General features: G+C 32.0%; 4 protein-coding genes across 5 annotated transcripts in view; 2 read left to right on the top strand and 2 right to left on the bottom strand.

Moving 5' to 3' along the window:
• Positions 1-143: 143 nt before the first annotated feature.
• LOC125051826 (transmembrane protein 185B) lies at positions 144-7,851 on the bottom strand. Of its 2 annotated transcripts, XM_047652401.1 has the most exons (8): positions 7,732-7,851; positions 7,070-7,223; positions 6,763-6,939; positions 6,454-6,661; positions 5,851-5,980; positions 4,411-4,541; positions 3,966-4,095; positions 144-3,265 (listed from the first exon to the last, which is right to left on the bottom strand). In XM_047652401.1, the coding sequence occupies exons 2-8, from the start codon at positions 7,099-7,101 to the stop codon at positions 3,021-3,023; spliced, it is 1,053 nt and encodes a 350-aa protein (XP_047508357.1). In that variant the 5' UTR covers positions 7,102-7,223; positions 7,732-7,851; the 3' UTR covers positions 144-3,020. The 2 variants fall into 2 exon arrangements, with proteins under 2 accessions (XP_047508357.1, XP_047508356.1); XM_047652400.1 differs by lacking the exon at positions 7,732-7,851 and having other exon boundaries at positions 7,016-7,223.
• Positions 7,852-8,298: 447 nt separating this feature from the next.
• Positions 8,299-10,122, top strand: LOC125051825 (NEDD8-activating enzyme E1 regulatory subunit). The gene has a single exon (XM_047652399.1). The coding sequence runs from the start codon at positions 8,465-8,467 to the stop codon at positions 10,070-10,072; it is 1,608 nt and encodes a 535-aa protein (XP_047508355.1). The 5' UTR covers positions 8,299-8,464; the 3' UTR covers positions 10,073-10,122.
• Positions 10,123-10,479: 357 nt separating this feature from the next.
• Positions 10,480-12,121, bottom strand: LOC125051827 (N-alpha-acetyltransferase 30-like). Its single transcript, XM_047652402.1, has 2 exons — positions 11,087-12,121; positions 10,480-10,904 (listed from the first exon to the last, which is right to left on the bottom strand). The coding sequence occupies exons 1-2, from the start codon at positions 11,789-11,791 to the stop codon at positions 10,740-10,742; spliced, it is 870 nt and encodes a 289-aa protein (XP_047508358.1). The 5' UTR covers positions 11,792-12,121; the 3' UTR covers positions 10,480-10,739.
• Positions 12,122-12,811: 690 nt separating this feature from the next.
• The window catches only part of LOC125051824 (serine/threonine-protein kinase SIK2), a 50,168-nt gene continuing 34,997 nt past the window's right edge, over positions 12,812-27,982 (top strand). Inside the window, exons 1-2 of the mRNA XM_047652398.1 lie at positions 12,812-13,404; positions 24,620-24,736. Of these exons, the coding sequence (XP_047508354.1) occupies positions 13,261-13,404; positions 24,620-24,736 (261 nt within the window). The 5' untranslated portion in view covers positions 12,812-13,260. The remainder of the gene's footprint in view (positions 13,405-24,619; positions 24,737-27,982) is intronic.

Raw genomic sequence — 27,982 nt, 5'->3', positions numbered from 1 at the left:
GCCACTCTTTTTAATCGCCGAGTTTTTTGTTTTACACAACGTTTGTTGTGCAACCATTACACATAGTTAGTGCAATGGACTTTTAAACTAATTCTTATAAAACTAAACTGTATAACTGGGATTTTATAAAAAAGACAATATCACTTAACAACTGCACACTTTATTTGAAACAAAAAATATTAACAAAATAACATTCTGAGAAGCGAATAGGAAGAGTATATCACAGTATTAATTCATTGTTATGCAACAAAAATCTTAAATTAGTTACATCTAATTAAAAAAATACTTCGTACCTAATTGCACCTACTGCTTTACATTCAAGTCTGCCTAATAACAAATACATAAATTATGACTTAAAACTTAAAGAGATCGTAGAGAATATGCATCTACTTAAATGATCACGATTATTTGTTTTGAACAGAATTCTTAATTCCATTTCTTTCCCGAAAACCAGTTGTTGTTTATTCAAACGGAAATTTGTGCAGAACTATGAAGTTGATTAAGTTTTGTTAATTATTTTACAAAATAAAAAAGGCCATTTTAATCACTATGCTTTTAATATACGAAAATAAATTTATGACGCATTAGCACAAAAGTTTAAGATAAACAATGACGCGACACACAGACCAATGGCGAACAGTAGAAGGATTTTAGTATTTTTTAAATTAAATCTCTTTTTAAGTACATCCATATTCTCTACTTGCATCATTTAAACCCTTAACATAACTTTGAACATTATTTACAAATATATTCTACCATTTAAAGCACCATTTATATTTAAAACACCAATGATATGAAGAGCAATACTTGATATACAATGATTGCCGGCATTTAATGTAAACATTTTTTTTCCGCAAGCAAAACATAATTAATGTATAAAAATAAAATGTTAGCTATCGTATTCTTTATAAGCCTAAGGAATAAAATTTAAAGCGTGAAAAAAGCTATATTAAGCATTTTAATATTTAAGTTATTAGTGAACAATTCTCTTTCCAATGTTTTCTTTCTTTGTATTGGTCGAATTATTTTGTATCTACAAAAATTATAAATTACGTCTATTGTTACATCAACATACTCCTATGAACGTTTATACATTTGAAACTAGCTCTATGATTTACACAGATATTAATCTCAAAGCGCGGGAAAATATTACAAAATTAGTTTTTAAAAAAGTACATTGGCAGACATGACAGACAGTCGTAGACATATAACGGATGTCTATGACAAATAAACTAATTCATCACGCACTATAAACATCCAAAAACTAACATTTTGTAGTGTCATATTACTAAATATTCTTAGTTTTTGAGGCTTATAAATAAGTTTGAGTTTCGTGCACAGTAATTAAATATATGTTATAGATTTGATATTCTATTACCCACGCTGTTTTAACCAAACTTATTCTTTTAAAACAAGTGTCGTAAGACTGATTTAGTTGATACATAAACTTATATAAAAAAAACCCATAAAGAGGAAATATGCGTGGTTCACTACAATAAAAACCGAATGACTTATCCACCCAATACAGAACCAAGGATTTATTAGCTAATATCACGAAGGACATCTAGCATTTAAAGAAATTGATTTTCATAATTTACTTAAATTTCGAGATACTTTCCAATTTCAGAAGGCTTTGCTTCTTAAAATATAACTTAATCGGTTGAGGTACATATAATTTTAAAAGATAATAATTAATAGTCATATTTGTTCGTAAGGTTTCTGCTACCTTAAATATTTACTAATTATTCACTTTCTGAAACCGACTTTTCTGATAATTTGAATAGCGCCATATCAGTTCTATAGATCAAATTCAGCTTAGACTTCTCGAGCTCAATGACCTACATAGGTTTTAAATACGACATTTAATTTCGTTAGGAAGATTATTTTTGACTGAGAATTGATCCACCACAGACTGAGTTACACACAAAAAAGAATTTAATATTAAATAAATAAAACATTTGCATTAGCGAAATACGAAACTAGTTATTGGAATCTCATACGATTTATAAGCCGACAATGTAAATCATTTTATGTAATATACCTTGACTTTACTCACTGACAACTAAATCAAGATCATAGGAAAAATGCTTAATTTTTATTAATAAATGAGATGATTAACATGCGCTACCCAGACACTGGTATTACTAAATCCCTATCCCCCTATATTTTTGTCACTATTTACACACTGGGGTGATAAGGACAAAACATTGAATAGCTATTTGAGGCATTTGCATTGTATGTAGAAACTATTAACAACGAACACACTATTGAAATAACAATACGGGTTCTATATAAATAAAAAGGATATTTAATTCCACTGTTTCCTGCCTATGGTACAAAATTCACTCCTCAAAAGTTAACAAACATAATGCAACGAGACTCTTCGCTGCATATATAACTGGTACTATTTGGGGGAGCGAGAAAAACTATGCTATCTTCATACAGATGCGCCTAGTCTATGGTTTAATTACCCCATCCAGTTCTAACACAACATTATGAGTAAACAAAATATAAAATAATTGTGCAATGAAATATTTACTAAATACGATTTTGCTAATTTTTCAGTTTCATTTAATACAAAAAGCTAAAGCAAAAGTTAATTCCTATTTTCTGAAGCTGTATCCAAATTGTAAAAAAAGTGTAAATTTTTGGTAACATTATAGCTAAATCGAAAATATTTCCGACTGTCACAGATTATTTACTTAATATTAGTGTGCTTATAACTCAAATACGTAAATCAGAATATTATAGTTGACACTTTTAAATAAGCGCCTTTATTTCGTTTATTGTCTTTAATTGTCAGCCATCTTAATTTGACATTAACTATATTGACATAAGGAATAAAAAAACATGGCGGATAACGTTTTCGCGGGTAATTAGGCATTTGCTGATTAAATGTAAAATAATTTCTCGTCAATTAAGATCCAATATATTTCATTACCAATTGATTGCTAGTTATAAAAAATTGGTATAATTTACCTTGATTCTCTCTGATTGACCCAAGATAGTATATTGGATTTTCAATCGGGCATATCTATGCTAGTTACTGGTACGACGGGTTTTAAAGCTTCATTTTTCTTTTGATTCTTCTGTTTTCTATGGACTTTCTTTTCTTCGTCCCTATACGGTTCTTGATTAATAGGCGGTTCGTTCGGAACCGATCCGCGATTCACGTTATTATTATACGCAATATTTGCGTACTCTTGCAGTAAGGGAAACACTGATAGGAGGAACTGGCAGAAGTCTTTTCGAATCCCGAACCACCCTAAAAAAATGGTAAAGTCAAATCATTTATTTCAATTAAAATGATTAAAATATAAAGATGATTCTAGTTGCCCCTTCCAAAATGTAGTTTCGTGTGGAGATGAATAGCCAAGAAACTCCACACTTACTCTTTTAAAATAGGTTAACAATATTTTGTATACATTAGTTAAATAATTATATGTGAAGACAATGTACTCCTAGAACATAACTACTATACTAAAATAGAAATACAGTTACTATCAATGTAAAAAATAATAAAATAAAATCAAGTATCAAGTAAGTTTAATCCACAAAATATATCAAACTTTTAGGGATACCATACTAAAATATTTTGAAATCTTCTTTCATTAGCCAGCCTCTATATTTAAATATATATTCTATGATTGATGTGTTCAAACTGTGTAAAATATTACGAGTGCTATTCAGAAATCGTGATTAGTAAGAGACTGTTTTTCGCTGTCCCTGTTAAATCAATTCGCGTTTATTTCCGTTTTATTTGGGTTACACATTCTATATTAATTTGTAGCTTTCTTTAAGGATTTAATATATATGGGAGATCTCACCCGATCCAGTTTAACAGTAATTTAAAGTAAATGTACAACTTGCTATATAATTATTTTAGTATGTACTGTATGTTACTAGTGCATGTTTGAGTGTTATGTGATTGTGAAATCCTAATTTTTTTTTACATAAATACTTACATTTATTACCTCCTTTGGAGCTGAATGACATGATAATGAGTGTAGCGTAAGTAACGAACAGTGGGCTGACCACTACGATGTATGAAAATCTGTTCTCTGGGCTGTCATCCAACTTATTCGTTAGTAGAACCTATGGATATAAATGGTTTCTTAAAAAAAAATTGTATTTTTGTATGTTTAAAACAAAAACTAAAATATAACAGGAGCAATTTTAAAAAGTTTTGATTAGGTTTTGTGTTTTTAACCAAATATGCATTATTTTTTAACAATGAAGCACATATTTATTTCCAAAAAATGTTGAAAAAACAAACTTTCAGTGCGAGTACAAAACACGTAGTAACAAATAATAATGAAAATGGGTTTAGCGGTTTCTGATTTTTTTAATTTAACATACAGTTGAATAGCTGAAGGTTTTTAAATAAGGAATGTTCAATGCTTTTCTAACCAGAAACACCAAAATAGGCACAACAGTGAATGTATAGGCCATGGCGGAGTTAAAGCTCGTTCTCCGCTGTTGAATGTTGGCTTCGGGCGAACGTAGAAGAATACCCGCGAACATTATGCTATATAGCACACCTGAAAATATAAAAAAATATCTTAATTCAAAATGTATTGTAATTATCTAATTCCAATTTCCATTGGAATTGGAATTTTGCCATATGTGAAATATGTGTACAAATGATAACTGGTTCATTTGTTTACCGTTGGTCTACAGCATCTCAAGTTCAATTACAGACGCAGCATACAATTCATCTTCCTGCCCGAAGCAATCGGTTATAAAAAGCCAGAAATTTATTTAATCTCATGGATATAAGTTGCTACATTAAATAAAATTCAATATAAAAGAAACAAAAGTCTGTTATTGGTCTATTGGCTCGGAACCAGCGCGCTCACCACAGATAATGTCACGTACTTAAATTGAATTGAAACCTCCTTGGTCGGGACACATTGTACTTTAATAATTAAAAAATTGTTTTAAAGCATTGTTTTGTTAGGAGAATAATGCTTTAATTTAATTTTTTAATTTTCTTACAGGAGTATGTAAATGAAATATGCCAATAAAGGTCTGTATTTCATTTCATAATAAGAATATTACCGAATGAGATTATATAAAGTAATTTACGAAATATCAGCAGATTCATGGGAGTTGGCGTATAAAGATTAAAATGTTCCCACTATTCAACTTGAATTTAGGTCCTATTTTTAAACAAGTCAATTCATCTCGCGTGATGCAACGTCAAATTAAAAACATAAATTACTCGAATGAGGCTGGCGCCACCTAGTCATTTTAACCAGTTTTAAGACAATTTAAAGCTGTATTGCTTTAAAGATGTTTCACATTAAATAACTAAATCCTTATATTTATTAACCAGAAATGTATTTTTATTAGGGACACTAACAGACGTTTTGACTCTTATGAAAAAGAACAAAAGCGTCCAATAAGTGTTTAATGCACATGACACTTGTGTTTATTTGAGGCCATATACCTAAATAGTGATGCTAATTTACAGAACACAGCTCAAACAATATGTATAAAAAATATGTAATAGAATGGTAAAAAAGACTTTTGTATGGAAAATTAAGCAGCGCTCTGTGAGTGTATTTGGAAATGTAAACTAACATTGCTTCAATAAAATTTGTGTGGTAAATACACAAATAATTAAATTAGATAATTAATAGACAATAAAGTTTGCGCAAATGTGTACAGATTTTGCTATAGTGTTTGGCTTGGTAAAAAAAAATGAAATAAGATTAAATCAATGCAACTTTAGTGCAATTCTTAATTGTTAGAAATTGGAAAAGATATATTTTCATCATTATTTGATGTTATCTTTAATACTTGAAATTATAATTATTACTTACTTGAAGTTAAAACTATACTCACCAACTAAACTAAGACACATTAGTATCCAAAGAGGAACAAACACCACTTCCCAAGACCAAGTAATAATGGTATCTAATTTCAAAGCCAAAAATATAAATTGTAGAATGTTAACAGCACAAAATAGTTCCAGCTAAAAACAATTTTTATTATAAATATTTTACAAAGCAGACAGGCCATTTAAAATAATGTGCTAACCACCTATGGATACCCGCAATTAATGGCATTAGGGTATTTAAGGATACACTCTTTTGTTGAAGGTTTCTAGACCATTTTTGTTTGCAAAATACCCAGTGGCATCTCATTTGTCAGTAATTGTGCTCATCAAAAAGAAATACAAGCACTAAACATTGATAATGTACTTGCCCTATTGTGTGTGACAGTTAAATATGATAGGTTCTGAATCAATGTTGTTTATTAGATTGGATAGGATTATAGGCTATAGTGAAACTCTACACATATAATTATTAAATATAACTTTCCTTTCAGTATCAATTTATCACATTCACTACAATAACTAACTATATATCGTTTGTTTCTTATTTACTATTTCTTTGTCATAAGATATAATAATTCAAGAGACTATACAAAATTATTGATACATACCTCATAACTCCGGTCATGTTTAACACACCATATACAAATAGCAATAGATACTATGCTTATAAATATTAATGGTATGAAGATAAGAATCCAAAAATGGCGATATGTAGTCAATTGGTCACACACAAGAAGCTCAAACATTAGCAATATTAAATGTATGGCAAGGCTAATGAGCATTGCCTTATAATGAATGTAGGCTTCACCTTCTAATCTGTAAATATATATGTTTCTATAAAATTCTGTTATATAGAAGATAATTAGAGAAATTAAACTTAATTACAGAATTAGAATCACAAAGAAAGCTAAACACACCTGAAATGTGGATATTGCCACCAAACATAGGTTCCAATTGTAGCACCAAGAACCACAAGAAATTTCCAAATCCATATTGGTGCAAAAACTGACCAGTAGGACCAATCAATTGTGTTGTCCAACTTTAAAGCCAGTAATGCCGTAAAAATTGACAAACAAGTGTGGACGACGAATTTACTAGGAAAAAAAGGATATTATATTAAATAATAAATTATGAATAGTAAATATGTTTTATAAAATTTCCAAGAGCTACCTGGGATTAAAATCCTGGAATAATGTTTGTAAATTCATTTCAGTGCACATTCACCTTGAATTAGAATTCTTAATCCACTGTAGCATTGCACTTTGTTGAACTGCGACTTCAACTTCTAACTTTGAAATCAAGATTCTCGAATATCGTTTACAGTTAGAAAAGTGAGTTACGGTGACTTCTTGCGTGAGTAGTATCTACTATGAACTATCTAATGGGGCATCCACACGCTGGCTGTTTGTCACAAACACCGCAAACAGCAAACGAAGTCCCAAACACCAACCACAATCACCCAACACAAACAGCTTGTGGCAGCTATTACCTTCGGGTTGACATATTTTTATTATAAATTAAAGCAAGAGAAAGAAAAAAGAAAAAAAAGAAGAAAGCAAAGACGATGGTTGATGATTAAAATACATAGAAATCGTACAAGGCTCTGCTTTAGACCTATTATTTGGGCTTTAATTGAAAAAGTGTAGCAAGTAAATACGTCCGCCTCCCGCAAGCTCGCGCGCATACTGATCGCTGCCAAACGTGTGGATACGTAGCAAACTGTTTGCCAAACATCCTTTGATCTGGCAAGATAAACCGACACCGTTGCCGAACACTGCCCAACACAAACACAAACAGGCAAACAACGACAAACAGCCATCCACACGTCCGTGTTTGCTGTTTGCTGTTGGCTGTTTGCCATTGTTTGTCAAGCGTGTGGATGGGGCTTAAAAGAAAAAGTATGGCTATCTATATAATAATATTTTTTTTAATTTAGACAGGTAAATATATGTTGATATATACTTGATAGCTGAATTTATTAAGACAGCACAGAGCACAGCTTGGTAGTTGGTCCTATGATCCAAGAGTATACTAATACGATAGGAAAAAGACTGGCCCCTGTCGACTAAAATTGATTTGAATTTTCTTTTTGGTCTTCCTAATTTCAGCCTCTGTACCAAAATGAAATTTTAAGTGGTAAATAGGAAACCTGGGAATTACATTAGTCCACGCTTTGTCACGTGACCATTTTCATACAAACTCGTTTGGTGTTGTCGAAAAGTGTTTTAGTCTTGAGACACTTGACACACTTGGGGCCCTGCAATTTTCTAGCCAAACCGTGGCTAATAACCCCTAATAATTCAGTTCAATTCAATTATATTGCTTTTCATCGACATACCTACTGTATTTTATTTTTTCAATCTCAAGAATCAAATTTATGTTTTAACTAAATTTGATTCTTTTTTGCTATGTCAACCATCAATGTCAAATACAAATATTGTATATGTCGAGTGTCGACTGTCGACTGACAAGACTTCTCTAATTTGAATTAGAATTTAGAAATATACATTCAGATTTCAGAGGTGATACCAAAAATAATAATAACTGCAAATAAATTATAAACTAACATATTTATTTAATAAAACAGCTACATTCAATTTGTAAGCCTTATAAGTTTAAATGGCTTCCCCTTCACCGAAATCTCCTGAACAAAACGAAAAAACCAAACAATACGACCGGCAACTACGACTTTGGGGTGATCATGGACAAGCAGCGCTTGAAAATGGTCATATCTGCCTAATTAACGCAACAGCTCTGGGTACAGAGATTCTAAAATCAATAGTTCTTCCTGGAGTTGGCGCCATAACTATAGTGGATGAAAACATAACCAGCGACGAGGACTTTGGGTGTAATTTCTTTCTTGAAACCTCTAGTAAAGGCTTAAACAGAGGTTCTGAAACTTTACGATTGTTATTAGAGCTTAATGACGCCGTTCAGGGTCACTCTGTACAGGAACCTCCAGATCAAATACTAAAAGATAATCCTGATTTTTTTAAATCATTTAGTACAGTCATTGCAACATCATTAAATGAGAAGTTAATAAAAGATTTATCACAGCACTTATGGGACTTAAACATTCCATTAATATTGTGTAGATCAGTTGGGTTTTTAGGCTCATTTAGAATACAGTTTAAAGAGCATGCTATTATTGAGACCCATCCCGATAATGAACGAGTTGATCTCCGTCTAGATGTTCCATTCCCTATTTTATCCCAGTATTTCGATAGCATTAATATCAGTACTCTTGACCTAAAAGATCATGGCCATGTCCCATGGATTGTCATTTTATACAAAGCTGTACAGCAATGGCAAATCACTAATCTTGATAGATGGCCTATGAGCAGAAAAGAAAAAAATGAAATCAAAGAAATAATCCAGCAATATATAAGGATTGATGAAAATGGAGTGCCAATAACTGAGGAAAACTTTGAAGAAGCAATAAGGGCAGTAAATACAGCATTGCTTCCTACATTTCTACCTGTTAAAATACAGGATCTTATTTATAGCAGTGCAGCTATTAACTTGACTAAAGATAGTTCTGCATTTTGGATTATGAGTTCTGCTCTGAGAGGGTTTGTAGAAGCTGAAGGAAAAGGGAAGTTACCTGTCACAGGTGTGTTACCAGATATGACAGCTTCCACAGAACATTATGTAAAACTGCAAAATATTTATCGGTCTCAGGCTGCAGCAGATGCAGAGATAGTTTATAGAAAAGTACAACAAATAGTATCACAGCTTCAATGTGACACTTTGAGTGAAGCTGAAGTCAAGTTATTTTGTAGGCATGCTCATGATTTGCATTTAATTAAAGGATCTAATATAGCTTTAGAATATCAACCTGGTGGCCCTGTAGCATCTTACATAGCTAGACATTTAGAAGAACCTGATGTAATGATGGTGCATTACATTCTATTAAGAGCAGCTGATATGTTTAGATCTGAACATTGTCGTGCTCCAGGAGAATGGGAGCCAGAAAGTGATATAGCTAAACTAAAAAATTGTGTCTCAAAAATATTGACTGATGTTTCTTGTTCCCCATTCCCTAAAGATGATCATATTCATGAAATGTGTCGTTATGGAGGTGCAGAAATCCATAGTGTGTCCGCTTTTCTTGGTGGTTGTGTGGCTCATGAAGCTATAAAACTAATTACTAAGCAATATAATCCTGTTAATAATACATTTGTCTATGATGGAGCATCCACTAATTCTGCAACTTTTACATTTTAAGTTTTACTAATCATATATTTTTGATTTTCAATAAATCACTGCTAATGTCATAGCAATTTTATTTTTAATTACTTTAAGTTAGGGTTACCTTTTAAATAAATGTACACTGTAGTTCTTGAAGAGTGTATTTTCTTATAAGGCATACTTACCTGCCATACTTTAGAAAAATGAAACTTTAGGATTGTAAAAGATTCATATTACAATGAACATATAAACTAAATAAATTATGAAATGAAATTATTTGTAAATAGTCTTCTATTTTTAATTATAATTCAAATAATATTCTTTTTCATATATACAGCAGTAAATCAAGCCATGATAAAATTCAATTGTTACTAGAATAACCTGACCTTAATTCCCAAGGTAAATTATTTGCTCAACATTAATATGACATTTATGAAAGTCAATACAGATCAAATTTCATTTATTTAAGATTTGCAGTAAGAAATACATACAGCTACTTTGTCAACAAATTTTAACAATAATTACATAAAAACAAATCACATGACTCAAAATTTTTTTTGGCTGAAATCCAGGTGGCAGACGCATTGGTAAAATATCAAAATAAATAACAGTACAGGGTTTATATTATGCATAATATACACCTGAAACTGTTGGTGTTAATACAACACAACATTTAAGATATCCCAAAGGACAACTGCAATTTTCACCTGAGCCAAAGTTTCAATCTCAATGCGTCTACACCATTAAGATAATATCTAAATAAGCGTTTGTCTCTAACAAATCCCAAATTTTCATACAGTTTTAGTGCAGGTTTATTTGTTATTTCTGTTTCTAATACAACTTCATCAGCGTTGTCATCAATCATGACCTGGAACGGGTAGAGCAAAATACATTGAACATGTAATATATTAATTTTATTCACATTATAACATGGAAATATTGTGTAAAAAATTTGAATACTCGTTAGTTAATTGAAACAACAAAATGTTTATCAGTTAATGATGATCAAATAATAATAATTTGATAAACTTATTTTAGATATTTGCTCACCTGTATTGCTTGCTGAACCAACTTAGATCCAATACCTCTTTTTCTATATTTCTTATCAACTGCCAACATAGCAATGTAGCCTCTTTTAACAACATTGCGATGCATGTCTAACTTACATACAATGGCACCAATGCAATTTTTATCATCAATTGCCAAAAAGCAAAGCTTAGGCCAATTATGTATAAAATATCTATATGTGTAGATTGAATAAGGTTCAGATAAATCCTTCTGTATTAGTCTCATGATTTCAGGCATTTGTAACTCAGATTCATATGATACAATGAATATCTTTCCATCATTTTCTGTATCTTGAAAATGATTGTCATCTTTCTGGACACTATCAAGAGTCCTTTTCTCATTAGGTTCAGAGGAACCATTTTTAGTATTATCTGTGTTTTGAGTTAAGTCACTACAATGTACACTATTTACAAGAGTATCTCCACATGGAGATTGTTGATCTGACGAATCCTTAATAGGTTCATTATTAATTTTCGAATGTTCACTAGTGCCATTTGTTAGGTTATTGTGATGCTTTATATGAAGTGATTGTGATATCATTTCGTTCAACTTCTCTTCACTATTTTCTATACTCTTTCCGTAAGGTGTTTCTGAAGGATCTTTGGAATTGATTGATTTGTTTTTCACGCTTGTACATTTAGAATTTTCTTTCACGTTTCCTACGTGATCATCTGCACGTTGACTCATGTTTTTGTTCTTCTAACTATTTATAATTATTTACACATTCAACGACTGTAAGCTCATCCACCCATCACCTTTCCCATTAGTGAAATATTTTCTTGTCAAAATCATAGAAGAATATTACCGACATCTTGGGTGCTCAATATGCACTTTCCAATTATTCATAAAATTTTGTTTCCTTAGTTATAATAATATTTAATGACAAAGTAGCTAGTCGTCTTAAATTAGACATACGAAAATAATACTTTCAATTGAATAAAAATTTCAATAAAAGTGTTAATACGAGCCTTCTACAATCACATTGCAAAAAAGATGCCATAGATTTTCGACACTGACCATAGATGATACATGAAAGTGTATATGACATATGTACACATAGAACGAAATTTCTCTGACAACATTGATTACAGATATTAATATAGAAAAAACACATCGAATCGTTTGGCTACTGCAATTTTTATCTTACTAATTTATTCGATGTTCAAATATTAATAATCGAATCCGAATATTATTTTATCTAACCTACGTAGTCTGTAAATGTTACATAGCTAAAAAATATGGGAGAAATTAAATTGGCAAAAAAGATATTATTAAACAAACACTTTATTGTTTAATGAAAATAGTATGGTCAGGTATATTACTACAGGTTAATCATAATTTGTTTACTTATCAAATAAATTATTTTAAATTGGCGTATACCTTTATTTTCTGTCGATGATTGAATTCGACAGAAAATAAAGGTTGTGTGATGGTTTGTTCGTGACTGAGTGTGATTGTAATATTTGTTTTGGGTGTAATAATTTTAGTCTGTTTTGGCTGTAGTGTACGTAGAAAATTTGATGTATATCTGATCGTTAAACTTATTTATCGTCATCCTTAATTTAAAAGTAAATTTGTAGTATAATTCATAATTTATAAATGAATTGGAATATTTAATGTTTAGTCGTATTTAACTTAAGCTTGTCTAATTTTCTACGTTTTTACTGGCCACCCTGGTATCTTAAACGGCAAGTGTTCTACTTGCCAGTTGCTGCGTTTAGCGTTCATGTTCAATTATCAGTATTCAGTACCGGGATGATAGCCGGTGAGGCGGCGGCGTTATGTGTTTTTAGTGACTTACGATACGCGCGCCGCCTCTGCGTGAATTTCTGTAATTTTGTAAATAATTTTATACATTTACAACAGTTGTGCTATGTTATATCTGGTGGACTTAATTTATGTTTAGGAGTTAAAAAAATATTTATAGGAGTGCTTCGTTATTATACAATTTTTATACAAACGACAATTACATGAGTGAATTTGTTAATAATTCATATTAATATTTAAAATAATTCTTGGATTGTTAAAAAAAACAATACAAGGTGAAAAAATATCAAACGCTATAAAGTGCTAGTATGTTGTGCCGTGGTTAATTAACGAATTCAATCGGTTAATGTTGTAATTTTCCTAAATAGACTGTGAAAGTACGAATTTTGATGATTTCAAAATCGGCAATGGCGGAACGGGAACGACCCGCAAAAACCCCCATCAGGGTGGGATTTTATGACATAGAGAGAACTATTGGCAAGGGTAATTTTGCCGTCGTTAAATTAGCACGACATCGAATAACGAAGACTGAGGTAAGGAAACCCTTAATGTAAAATAATAATGTATACATTTACAGTACCTATTTAAAGTGAACATGGGTACTCCTAATATACGTAGGTATACGTACCTAGTTATACGTAGGTATAACTCAACTACTTTAATATGCATTATGTTTTACCTAGTAGGTAATATGGCTGAGTTCACAAGATTTGGTTGTATTATTATTACCTCTTATAGTATTTGTCTTACGTAGACGTAGAATTACCCAGGTGTAAGTTTTATTGAGTACTTCATTAGCTTTTAGCATTACTGCAAAGATAGAATAATTATGTACCTAGGTAAGTAAATAAATTCCTTTATTTATCAATGCCATCAAACGGATGGAGCGATTTAAAGGAAACATAACATTAGGTTTCTTTGTTATAACGCTCTAGAGTCTAGACGGTCTGCGGTCATGGAATTTTATTCTTCAAGAATAAGTACACAATTGCCATAATTATCTCTTATGTTAAGCCAACAGCTTGATGGCTTACTTAGACGTATTCTAAGACTTTTTAGGCTTACTACCTCAATTGAGTAGTAATCCGTCTGCCGTCTGGTAAAGTAGTTAATGCGTCACGATGTATGATCACTGAAACTCGTGTGTTCTGAATTCTCAACCACGTGACTTCACTTTATGGGTAGAGGTCTTTACCATATACATATAAATGTAGAAACAAAAGGTAGGAAGCATACTTACGGAACGTTCCTACGTTCTATACTTCTATTCTAGTAGTCCTTTCTATAGTCTGTCTGCAACTGAACCACAAATAATATTAGAAATAACGTATTCAGTTAGCATAGAAATTGATTTGTTATTAATACGTTCTTTAAAAATCGTCACGTGCAACGACGTTCCAATTAAGTGTCAACTATTAATTAAATGGGACAATACCCTGCGTAACGATTAGATTGACGAACGTTCAATTTTTACTTTACTAGCTTCTTCCTACCAATTTGTCAAAAATATGTATATTTATGGGACTAGTTTTATTTTTCAAATCACATCTACATGAAACATCCAAGTTAAACGTGTTCTTTTAAACCACGTATCAGAAAATAAACCAATAAGTAATCGTACCAAAGAATTGGCTGGTTGATTAACCTAATTTAGGTTTATTAATTATTGTGTGTACAATTTATTGACGATGTGGTGTATGATACAAAATCGAGGAATGAGTAAATGAAGGCATTCATGTTACGTACTCTTGACTATTATTCGGCTGTATACAGTTATAATTATTACGGATTAGACCAAAGGCATTTGAACTGTACACCTATCCTAGAAGTAGGTCGTTGGCCGAATACCGGCGTTGTCGTGAATGACTCACGTTATTTAAATGGACGACTACACTTTCAAACTTTGATTTATGTTTAATTAGAGACGCGTTTGTTTAGAAAGCCGCAGCAGACACAAGTGGATGGCGTGCTCAATGCACTGAAATAACGGATTGGTCGCGGCCTTCAGTTGAAAATTGAACGAGATGTTTGCATTGTTGATATGCCACGAAACGTAATCAAATGAAGTGTTCCATTTTTGAATAGTATTTATTGAGTACAATAGCAAGGGGAACAGGATGTTACATCATGATAGCATCTCTTATTCTCTATAATCTGTTACCCTGTAAAATATAGATATTTTCTTAGAATTACGAAAAGAAAATTCGATCAATGCATAACGATTTGTTAATAAAAACAAGAGGTAGGAGGTAATGCGTATTTATCATTGTATCCCCATATGTTTGAAAACAGACTGCATACTATTTTCGTTCTATCGAATAGGTTAGTACTGACTTAACATCTGCGAAATATTTCGAAGAACATAATCATCAATCAGCAAAAGTCGGTTCAGCGTGAGGTCGATCCAGAAATATCGCGGCCTTGTGTGCGTTGCATGGATTTTTGGCTTTTTCCCGTTTACCATTAGCGCCAAGGTGATGGTCAATACTGTGTCATCACTTCGACAGATTGAATGACACGTCTGTCGATCAAGTAACCTTCTAAAATAAACAGCAACCTACACGGATGTGCTGTGTTTGTGACTCAAAATGTGTAGTTCGCTGTTCTATGTTTACCTACAAAAACCTGATTGCTTATTAATGAGGATTTTTAAAGGCAAAAGACTGTACATACTATGGCTTCCTTTTATAAATTTTCTTTCGCAGTCTAAAGGAAACTTGACCGTCGGAGTATAAAGATCTAAAAAGTTCCGGAAAATCGTCCATTAAATCCTCTTCCTTAGAGGAGAAAATCATTGCGTTTCTCCATCTTTTGACGAATGTTAGGCTAGCACGATTGCATGAAATGCGTGTTAATTGATCTCACGCGTTGATTCATACCAAAGACAGAAAGTGATCATGTTTACTTTGCGTGATCAGTCGTGAGAAGAATATACGATGCATATTTAAATGAGCTAATAAATATTAGCTTAATCGTGATTTTTGATCGAATATTTGCAGCTTAAGCATTTGTAAATATATTTAATTCATGAGTTAGATCGAAGCTAAACGACCTATATATTGAGTTCGATTCTCGTTAGAAGCGCAAATTAAAATATACTTTGAAATTGATTCTTTAGTGATCTTCTCACGTGGCGGGGTGTATGAAAATTCGCTTACGCTAAATCTGGCTCCCGTACATAATAGCTTATTGGATGTTGACATATTGGAATCATAGATTGCGGTAAATATCACCCTAAACTGTCAGCGACCTAATATGGTAATTGCCGCTGTGCAGTTTCTTGTCGGCCGTATGATTGGACCTCTTTGAGTAGAATCCTTAAGGCGATCGGTTCTTGCGTGAGTTTTTTTTAATTTGACAGGAAATCTTCCGCCCAGTTCAGTTTACACTGGAGCGCTAAAAAATGTGCGCTTGACGCAAATGCGTTATCTATTTTGGACTTCTGCGTCAGAGTTTGTTATCTGCGCGATTTGGCGGTCACCACTTCTATATTTGTGGTTGGACTTTCTTTTCTGAAGTTTGGTCAAAGAGATTTATCAATATTATGCGTAGACAACAAAGCCTACTCCACAACTATTCAACAGCTACCGATTCAGCTGCTTAATCTCAAAACAAATGCATGTACAAATTATTTTATTGGTTTTTGTTAAACCACACATTGTCATCTATCCTCCAAATGTGGTATTAAAATGTTAAGCCTTCTTTTTTATTTCATAACTACCGTACCATTCACGGTTTTATTTATATATTAATAAAGCGTTTACTTAAGATGTACCACCTATTCTTTAAATAAGTAAACCTGTTATACTATTTTCTTTAAACACATACTTACAATAAAATAAACAAGAAAATGTTATTCAACAAGATACATATGTACTTATGACGTCACGTATTTATTTATAAACCGCTTTGTCTTATCTCTCGATAACTGTATCCAAAAGAATGTATTTGGATTTAAGTTTTTGTTCGCTTGTACACGAATGGTAATTTCAGTAAATTCCTCATGCGCACATTGAAGAATGTTTTACCTTGAAAAATATCTGATAAAATCCAGTAGCGCTACAGTATTTTAAAGGATTCTTAAAGTAGCGCCCTTCAGTTGCATCTATGTATATTTTCTTGTATACAGAATTAATAATAATAATAGCGTATATACAACATGAGCAGTGTTGGCCTAGCGGCTTCAGCGTTATTCAGGGAGGCTTTATCACTGAGGACGTAAGTTCGATTCTCGGCTGTGCACCAATGGACTTTCTTTCTATGTGCGCATGTCACATTCGCTCGAACGGTGAAGGAAAACATCGTGAGGAAACCAGCTCGCCCTAGACCAAAAAGTGACGGTGTGTGTCAGGCACAGGAGGCTGATCACCTACTTGCCTATAAGACAGACTTGACCAGAAATCTGAGGCAAAGACCTAAAAACAGGTTGTAGCGGCACTGATTTTTTTAAAATTATTTACAAGCTATCACACAATATCATACATCAAATCATACATTATTTGCAGAGAAGAGAACAAAAATAAATTAAGGCATTAAATGTAAATGAGCGTTTTAATGCTAAAAGCAAAGAAACTGCTAAAGAAAAAATACAATACTGAAATAGACCAAATAATATAATAATAATTTTAAATTTATAGGATGAATATAATATGTTGGTTATGTATAGATATTCTTTCATTCAAATTCAATTCAAATAGATTTAAAAACCTAGTCATACGAAATTCGAGCCTTAGCTTTGATATTCGTGCTGCCTCGTTCTCCTATTTAGCAAATAATATATCCAGATCAATAGCCGATCTCGACATTTAAATTTTGTATCCATCCATACGGAACGCGTTAAATAAATTGTATGAGTCCTTACAAATTAAAAATGTAAACTGACAGTAACTGGTAAATTGAATTCAGGGCGTAGTATGTACTACGGGTGGGGGTACTAGAATGGAGTGCACTACGCCTCACCCTTACTACGAGTACCTGACAGATTGCGATTTTTCTCAACAAAGGCTACGAACTCAAACGTACGTTTCATATTTTGAATATTCCTGGCATATTTTGCATGAATTTTAACAGGTGAATGGCCTATTTTTCTATCATCTCAATACAGTATATCAAGGTGATATTAGAGTTGATTAAACAGGTATAAAAGCGGTTAATTTAGAGGTTATTAAGATCTATAGAAAAGAAAGCATTGGAAATATGAATCTTTTAATAAATACTTTCACTATGACTTAAATCGTTTGACGTTTGATTCAAAATGTGACGAGATTGATAATACAAAGTAAACATAAAATGCAACCTATGTAATCTCAAGTCGGGAAATAGGGAGGCTTACGGGGGTGCATGCCTCCCTCTCACACGTGTCCCGTCTCGCTCACACCATATTGATCGTAGTCTAGACTTGTTGATAGCTGTTTGACCCAGGGTTGGATGTCCTGCGAACTAAAGTAGTCCTTTGACTGTCCTGGGTAGTCTTTAATTAGAATTTCTTTGTAGGCCGTAAAAACCAGGGCAAAAATTTAGAATTAAAACCTTTAATGACGTTCATGGCATTTTTTACTATATTAGTAAATTATTTTACTTTTTAAATAAAAAATTGGTAGCTGTTTTACATTTTTATTTCCATTTTTTATTCCAAGCCGCATCGATTACTAGGTCTATTTAAATATTCTATAATCAAAGACTATATTTAAATCAAATAAATATAATATTTATATGTCAGGAAACAGAACAGATAATCGGTAAAGTCTTGTCGTCATAAAGAGATTTCAATCTACTACGTCAATATAATAGGTATTTTATGTTGCGGTTTATCTCATAATAATGATAACCATTGACGCAAATCATTGTTTGGATTTGAGATGTTCAATACATAGGAATACTTGAAGTTGATGATTTCCAGGTATATAATAATAATACTATATATTCAAATATTAATTTATTTCGTAATTCTACAGCTAACATAAATTATATACTTACAACAAAAAAATTTATAATAAACATATAGGCATAGATTGAATACATAATATATATACAGCCGAGACCCTTTTGGTGTCGACACCCTTGGCCCGTAGGGTCATAGCGCTATAAGGCTTTTTAAGGAAATAGCAAAAAGGTTAGTCGACATCACAGGAGACCGAAGAGCTGGCAGCTACCTTGGACAAAGAATTAGTCTAGCGATTCAAAGGGGGAACGCTGCCAGTATCTTCGGAACCTTGCCTAAAGGAGTCCCCTTTTAATAATATATTTTAGTTATTATATTTTAAGGTTAGTTATTGTTTTTCTGTTATTAACTAAAACGCAGATGAATGAAATTAGTTTGTCAATTATTGTCATCTTCTGGAAAACTTAAAACTTCTGGAACAATATTAAAGAATATAACAAAAAGATTCAAAAGGAAAGGAAAAAATCTATAATTTTTAATTAATTATAAACCTAAAGTGAGTGATACCCTAAATATACACCATATTTAGGGCATGCTCATGATGCGCATGATGCAGGTGATTTAGCGCCTTTTAAGCATATTCCGCGATAGCTTAGCTTATATTTGTGTGAAAATCGTAGTTTTATTCAAAATGTGACTGTAATAAATTATTAAAGTCAGTTTAGGAATTAAAAACCAATAATCCAAGAGCTGTGTAACCGAATGTAATTCTACCAAATCATTTGTTGATAACTTAAAAGATTACTTAGATAAAGGGAGCTTAGTATTAAAAATTTACGTGACTGAGTCTTTAATGTTTACATCTAGAAATAATTACAACGCGCAGAGATAATTTGTAGAACCGCACCTGTGCCCACTCAACAGCTTCTGTACACAACCACGGCTTATGATAATATAGGTTTAAATATTTACTTGGAAATTAATAAACGTATTTTTGTCTGTACCAAATAAGATTTCATTTCACATCTATACCATAATTAAATTAGCTCAAACGCTGCGTTTCGCAATGACGGTTAACCAAAAAAATCCATAATAATCACGATTCTTCTTTAAGAATAGCAAACTGGGAAAGGATTTCAGCTATACCCCTTGTTCATAAAAAACGGGTGCGTGTACTTGTACGCGCGTAAGAAGTTATACTTCTTTGGCATTATTAAAAATAGTTTTTGATTGCATGCAAATAATTAATTACAATTAAATAATCAAAGACTGGAAAAGGCGTCATTATAGTCAATAAAGTTCAGTTTAGATTTGTGTTTTTAAATTATGTCCAATGCCGTAGCATCTTCCGTGGGCAACTTCATTCCGTTAATTTTGTGTAACGGTGCGCGCGCATCGTAAAATTTCACTCTCATCAATTTTTCATAACGCGCCTAAAGAAGTATAACTTCAAAAATAAATCAATCTAATTGCACCGGAATTAAAGTTCTTATCTGTCTCTTTTTATTACAGCGTAAACACAATTTGACAGAAAGAGCCGCGTAGCTGTCCGCTTAGCTATCCATATCGTATCCCTAACTTTCGTAACTGATCTAACTGAAATTATCGTGATTCATGTATCTTTTTATTGTCCTTTTCATTGTTTAAATATGTTGTAATTGCCTTGTTTGTTCCATTATCTATGTCTAAATAATTGTATATCTTATGCACTTCATGCTCAGATTATTATTATTTTTCTTATAGTTGTTACCTAAAAACTGTTTTTTTGCAGTGTAAATAAGGTTTTCATATTTAAGGTTTTCTTATTCGGGCATATTTAGAGTCAATTTGATCTATATCACGTAGGCGATTGACTGGATTCAATGTTGTCCAGAGCACTTATACGCCAGTCACGCGGTAGATTTAATAGTTGATAGTAACAATTATCAGTGGTCACTTAATCACATTATCACACTTCTTGTTGAGGACAGCTAGTCAATGACAGTATTTGCGTCATAGGTCTTTATGTACATTCTTTACTTTCTCCTGCGGCTTCACTCGCAAATAATGTGCAAACACACAAAAACATAAACGTATAAAAAAACTTAGTTAGTTCTAGTTCATTGTATTTTCGTGGTATTTTGGAATACGATATTTTTTTAGTTTGAACCTGTAGTTCCTAAGGTAACAGCGTACAAACAAACGCTTTATAGTATTGGTATAGCTAAGTGTATATTGGGTAAAATTAAAAAAAAAATACTTAAGGTAACTACTTTAATAAATTGTTTATTAATTATCGCTGATAAAGCGCTGATCTCTATAGTCTTTGCGTCACGTGGTACGTCAATTGTCGTCAAACTACTTTAAAACACTTCAAATAAAGTACATCATCCTTGAATGAGATTAACATGATACATTAATTGATACTAATCAATGAAACATTGTAGGCAAGACTTCTATTCAATTACACTGTTGCACAAGAAAGAAAATACCCAAGTATCCGAACGATAAAGCGGATGCTTATCGCGGTAATTACTGAGAAATGGGCACAGATGTAAAACTTATAAACCAATATAATTAAGGCTGGACTACACGTTGACAGTTCGTTCTCTTCGTTGGTTTGTTAAATTTGGCGGGAACTTGACTGTTATGGATAGTGCATTGTTATTAATTTTACGGAGACGGAGATCAGACCGCAAACGACTTCTAATAAGAGAAATTTGTTACTCTTAATAAAATGCAAGAACCACTACAAGGCTAGTGGGAAAGGGGAAACAGAATTGCGTTCGTTTCCAATTATCTAAAGAGTAGGAGTAGTTGTGAATATTTTATACAGTAAAAAATCATTAACCGTCTACTGTTATATGATGTTTAGAGAGCTTGGAGTTGGAATATTTTAGATATTATAACGTAGGTAATCATTTAGACTTTACGTATTGAATTTTTTCATACATTGCTTTTATATAATGTATATGTTAACGTAAAATTTGTGAACCTCAGCTTACTGCTTACAATTTAACGTATTATTATTCGGTAGATTGTACTACACTAACTTAGTTATCATTCAAACTTCTTTGGTCAATTACAGATTAATTTTACTTTCCAACAATTTCATATAACTACCGAATAATAATACGTTAAATTGTAAGCAGTTCGTTGAGGTTCACAATCTTTCGACAGTTTATAATCTCGCGAGATAGATTACAATCTAACGGTGTTTACAATTTTACGGTGACATATATATACAATATATATATTATACATATAACTTCAACATTAGAAGTTATATGCTATGTTGACAGCATTTCATTGCTGAATCGCGGTTCTAGTTCGCTATTGCAATATCTGTGGTCCCTAAATGTTACGTGTTTTACAAAACGTGTGCTATATAATTATAATTATTAGTTTATAACACGTCTATTCAGTATTTATTTAATAGTACATTAAACAGTTATTTTAAATATTATAAACAAAGTTGAAGTTTACTATTGTTGTGGGTTAAATTATAACGTTATTACATTATACGTATGTAGGTGATCGTTTAATTTGCGTCAATATGATATTTTGTACGTGTTATTATTTAAATATCAAAAAACACCGAAACATTTGGATTAACGCCAAGGAATCAAGTGGTGTATAGTTTTACAATCTTTTATTGTATTCTCTCAGCATCGGCACTTTATTTTGTCACTTTAAATGTATATAAAACATCATTCTTTATTTAAATAAAGTTTGACATTTTTCTATAATATTTTTCTTTTATAACGGACCCACGGCAATATGAACGAAGAAGGATGTCTCTGTGTCCCGATAAACGTTAAAATTCTTTTTAAGTTTTCACCTGTTAACTTTACCCTTACCTAGCTTCTCAAAGGTTGAATGACACGAGGTTAATGACCTACTGCGCTTAAAAAACATACGTCACTATTTTAATTATAATACGTAAACAAGAGGTGAAAAATATTAAATATAAGTTATCTTTCTAATTTAATATTCATAAGATTTATTAAATATCTATTTTAAACTAAGTAATAATTTTCGAAACTATTTAAATATTTTATTACAATTCTGTCAGTGTTATCTTTATACAAGTTTTATAACGACATCCTTAAGAGTTAGTTGATAGCGCTTAAAAGAATCGTAATTATTAACGACGTCGATGTTTCCTTTCAATTTTTAAATAAAGTTATAATTCTTATAGGCCTAGGCGATTTTCTAGTGAACATAACTTTCTGCATTATTAAAAGATTGTGTACTGAAAAACCGTACAGTACAATTAGTTCCTATGACGTGAAAACCTACGAAGAAAGATCGAGACAGTGAGGTCAATGTCGGACTCTAGCGGACATATCAACAAAATGTTAAGAGCATGACCTAGTGGAAATAAAGCAGATTCGAATTATTATAAATCACTTCAATTAGAGGGAGATTTATGTAAATTTTAAAACTGCATTTTGCCTTAATTCATGTATAAGATGTGACAAGCAATATAAAAATACCTACGTATATTTAATATTTGGCGGGTCGAAAGTGAATCTTAAAATAGTTTTTATCGGATCGTTGCAATTTCATATATATTTACTAGATTATAGAATAATAACATTATCTCGACGCGTGCTTATCCTAATCTACTTAGGCATATATTTGAACATAACATTAAAAAAAAACGAAAGACAGTTTCCAGTATTGAATTTAAACATTTATTGAGCGTGAGGTCGTCTCTAATCGCGTCAATTGGCGAGTGACGCCCGCGTGACGTCAGCGGCTAAAGGCAAATCACCGAATAACTGTTTTCTTCCGTTTAAAGATTTAGTTGGATTTATTACTTCTATTTTGATGTTTTATTTGTTTTTTTTTTAATAGTAATCAGAAGAAAACAAAATCTGGCTTAGAAATAAGATGCTTTGTTTTGATACTTTAATGGATTTTGATAAACGATTTTGGGGGATTTAGCAATTCTTGAAAATGTGATAATCTTTATTTAGAAAACATTCTAATACATACTACATGTTTATGTTTACCAGTCTACAGTCTATGATAATTTGTTTATGTCTGTTTTAAAAATAAATCAATTCGACGAATGTTCCTTTTTCGTACATGTCAAGAGCAAAACATCTCATGTTCTATGTGTAAACCTAAACGCGTGTCTCTTAGAAATATAGATAGATCTTGTCAGAGTTTAACACGGAACTAAAATGTGATGTCTTTGATCTCCACTGCCTTAACTCGCCTTATGTGATATGAATATCTTAGAGCGTTAGGAAAAACTATATGAAAATGTTCTTGCGTTTTCTGCTGGAGTCGCAGCGGGTGTTTTTCGTCGTAGTACTAACTTGGATTCGAATGTCATTACCATGTCTACATTATCAACGATTTCGCTTACATTTTCAGACAATGACTCAGACTTATTTGTGCAACTGTTTGCCAATTGTTTTTCTACTTATCTGTACTAATTATAATAACGAGTTTGCTAAGGGCTTGAACGCTATCCTTGTGGTTTAAAGTGTGAATTCTTGCGTTGCGTTTCATTTATCGAGGAAGGTTATAATATGCACCTTTTAGTGATTTCCACAAGAAATGAAAGCCTAAAAGCTACCGAGTTAACGTAATAAACAAAGGGATTTGCAATACGGAAAACCTGTTTTAATAACATTTATTAGATTTACATGGCATCACGTTATTGGAATTTCATAACATGTAGACGTGAGCCGCATATAATGAAATCTCCATTCGGATGTGGGGCAGACATTTATTTCAGCAGGTTAAGGCTGAGGAAAACTAATCGGCAAATACAAAATTCTAAATAACTAACAATATTCTAACTTATTTTATTGGTTTTATAATACTTAGTTTGTAATATGAATTTTACATTGAAATTTTTGTTACAGGTAGCAATTAAGATAATAGATAAATCACAACTAGATGCCAGCAATCTTCAAAAAGTCTACAGAGAAGTGGATATTATGAAACGGCTGGACCATCCTCATATTATTAAGCTGTATCAGGTGAGATTTATTGATTTTTGAATATTGTATCTTAGTACATAGGCCTGATTAAATATTTATCTTAACAATTTAACACTAACAAATATGGCAATTATATAAAATGGGTAAACAGCAAACTTACCGTGTAAATTTGCTGAAAAGTTTAGCAGAGTCCTATACCTTTAATAGGGATAACGCGACATTTTTGTATACAATTTCGATGTAGATCTTTCAATTTCCGTAGCGCTGATAACCTTGCGTTTGTGTGGTAAAACTTTGAACAAATAACTGGGACCTTATTCAGTAACTTCCAATACCGATCTTAAGGCCCTATCCCAGCACGAATTGGTGTGTCAGTGTCTCGGAGTGGACTGCGGGGCGCAGTGGAGAGCTGGAGCTGAGGCGCGCCGGCCCGTAATAACAATTTGTTATGTAAAACATTACATTAATGTAATTTTATCAATTTTTTTTCTGAAATGGATTACTTAGCTTGCGATAAAATATATCATGTAAATTTCAAAATTATGTTCTATATACATTTTCGTCATAAAATGAATTCAAAGTGCCAAAAATTGGCTATGTTTGGATTTTTTCTATCAGGCGAAGTTATTTAAATCGTGTATCGATCTTTCAAAATGGATACATAAACTACTCAACTCCACCATATATTTTTTCCATTCTCCCTACTTCAAGAAACGATGACGAAAAGTGGAAAGAAACAATGTACTTTTTGGAATTGGCGACCAGATCGGTCCTTAATAGTTTTTTTTCCACGCGGTCCCTAAGTTGCGTCAACAGCGCTACGGACATTCAGAGAACTACATCGGACTTGCATACAAAAACGTCGGCTTCGCTATACGAAATTACAGAGTACGGGCACAGGCATTTAATATAGGCAAATGTTGACTATTAAACACATTGATATACATATATGTGAAGCGATTTTACGATCGGGAGACTTTACCCTTTTTTCCACATACTTCCGTGCAATTTTCCGTTCGCACAGCCTTAACCATTTAAATCGACACAATGGCCTATACAGTTAGGCTTATTGCATCGTTCTGTATGTACTTGTGTCGTTAAATGTCACGTGACATTGTCGTTAGTATCGTTTGTACGTGATTTGATTGTTCAACGGTAACGGATCGTCATTTGTTTTTGGAAATTACACATGGTACAGCCGCGGCGGTCTGTCTCGGCTTCACACGGATTGTTTAAATTGTTTTAGATATTATTTAATTTTGCTCAGAGATCAGCATCCTAATTGCGAAATAGATTTTGAAAATACGCCAGTAGAGTTTAAATGATACAAACATACAATTCTAACTTTTGAAGTTATACTTCTTTAGGCGCGTTATGAAAAATTTATGAGAGTGAAATTTTACGATGCGCGCGCACCGTTGACACAAAATTAAAAGAATGAAGTTGCCCACGGAAGATGCTACGGCATTTGACATAATTTAAAAACAACATTTGAATAATAATAGAATTTATGTTACACTTAATGTAAGAGAATAATAATAAATATTTATTTATTTAATTTTTCAAATGTAATCTGAACTTTTTTGACTATAATGACTCCTTTTCCAGTCTTTTATTATTTAATTGTAATTAATTATGTGCTTGCAATCAAAAACTATATTTAATAATGCCAAAGAAGTATAACTTCTTACGCGCGTACATAAGTACACGCACCCTTTTTTTTTAAATATTCTAAACCTACACTGTAATAATAATAAGTAAAAATGTATAAATAGAAAATTACAAATTTAGAACATTGTATGTAAAGTATATATTTTGTGTGTTATTAATAATAATAAATAGTTTTTATATTACTTAATGTGATAATGTGTAATATGACCCCTGGACAGGGCAGAGGGCGTCCATTGTGAGTCACTAACGCGATCGGTCTTGAGCTTCGTATTTTACCTCGCTCCAACTCTTTCCGCCTTTTTACCTCATCTGCAACTCGCCAGGTTTGCTTGGGACGGTCAAGCTTCAACAAGGTCAAGGTTCACGAGCCTCCTTGGGGATAACCCCATCAATAATACGATTGGAATCTCTTCGGAGTGTATAAACCTTTTGAATAATAATACTGGTGTCGTGACTCGTCCGTGGTATATATTTAACGGTACAAAACGGTTAATAAATTTATTAAAGATTATTCGAAATAAAAACTTACATCTAAACAAATTTTATAAATATCTATTTAAAAATATAAAATGTTAAAAAGGTAATTGACCCTACACAACCGTACGTGTTCCTAAAATGAAGCTTGTTTGAAGACATTTTAATTTTTTAGATTTGCTTTATAATAGAGTTATTTAAATTAATTTGTTCCCTTTGGAGTAGAGACTCTTAAGCCGTGGCGTTCAGTGCACAAACGCTAATAAAAGATGTAAGTTTGACGCCTGGTATATAGTACCGGTGACCACAGAGCCGGTGCTTTCTAATCTCAATACAGCGAAGAAATGTTGCCAGCATTAAAGGATTTAAAATTTATTTGTAAATTTGTTTTAATTATTTATTTATCAATTTTAATTATTATTACAATGTAGATGAAGAATATTGTAAATACTGTATTTTTGTGTGTTGGACATAAATCGATTATTAATAATAGATTTTAAAAAAAGGCACTATACGTCATGGTATGAGTCAGTTTGAGTCGTAAATACGAAACTTATAAATCCCTAAATGTATATGTCTTATACGAAGTAAACAATAGTCTTCTCAAATATTATTTGTTTTATCCTTATCACTCTCTTGTGAATTTAAAAGCGAATAAATGTGACAAAACATTAAATAATACCTGTATTTAGTACATAATTTATACGTTTTATTCACCTACAATAGCAATTGAATATTTTATCCTTATCGCTTTCATGTAACTTTGAATGTTAGTAACTGTGACAAACATATGTATGAGGGTTTTAGAGGTTAATGTGGCTGGCAACGGTAGTATCAAAATCGGTTTTAAACTTACAACTTAATAAATATTTCATCCTTAGCACATTTATGTTTAAATATACGTTATTTAATGAAAAATATATAAGACCTTGTATACTGCCATGGTTAATTGTTACGCCATAGTTTCTCAAAATTAGTTTCTACATCGCCATTAATGTGGTTTTCCTCGAGATAAGCACAGTTATAATCAATGGTGTAATTAATAACATGGGTTTTATAGTTGAATACCGGTTGAGTACTATGTAATTATTTACATACTCGGTAATACATATATATTTTAAATAATATGATTGTAGCTTG

Source organism: Pieris napi, chromosome 8 (assembly GCF_905475465.1).
Source record: "Pieris napi chromosome 8, ilPieNapi1.2, whole genome shotgun sequence".
Taxonomy (NCBI): domain Eukaryota; kingdom Metazoa; phylum Arthropoda; class Insecta; order Lepidoptera; family Pieridae; genus Pieris; species Pieris napi.
This window is presented reverse-complemented; position numbering and strand designations above follow the sequence as displayed.

Bases quoted from the DNA above. Each gene is read 5' to 3' on its own strand.
- LOC125051826 (XM_047652400.1), bottom strand. From the start codon at position 7,065: ATGTGCACTGAAATGAATTTACAAACATTATTCCAGGATTTTAATCCC. The intron at 6,940-7,015 runs GTAGCTCTTGGA...TTTTTTTCCTAG, and splicing joins TTCCAGGATTTTAATCCCAG to TAAATTCGTCGTCCACACTT. The intron at 5,981-6,453 runs GTATGTATCAAT...AATTGTTTTTAG, and splicing joins AACATGACCGGAGTTATGAG to CTGGAACTATTTTGTGCTGT.
- LOC125051825 (XM_047652399.1), top strand. From the start codon at position 8,465: ATGGCTTCCCCTTCACCGAAATCTCCTGAACAAAACGAAAAAACCAAA.
- LOC125051827 (XM_047652402.1), bottom strand. From the start codon at position 11,791: ATGAGTCAACGTGCAGATGATCACGTAGGAAACGTGAAAGAAAATTCT. The intron at 10,905-11,086 runs GTGAGCAAATAT...TACCCGTTCCAG, and splicing joins TGGTTCAGCAAGCAATACAG to GTCATGATTGATGACAACGC.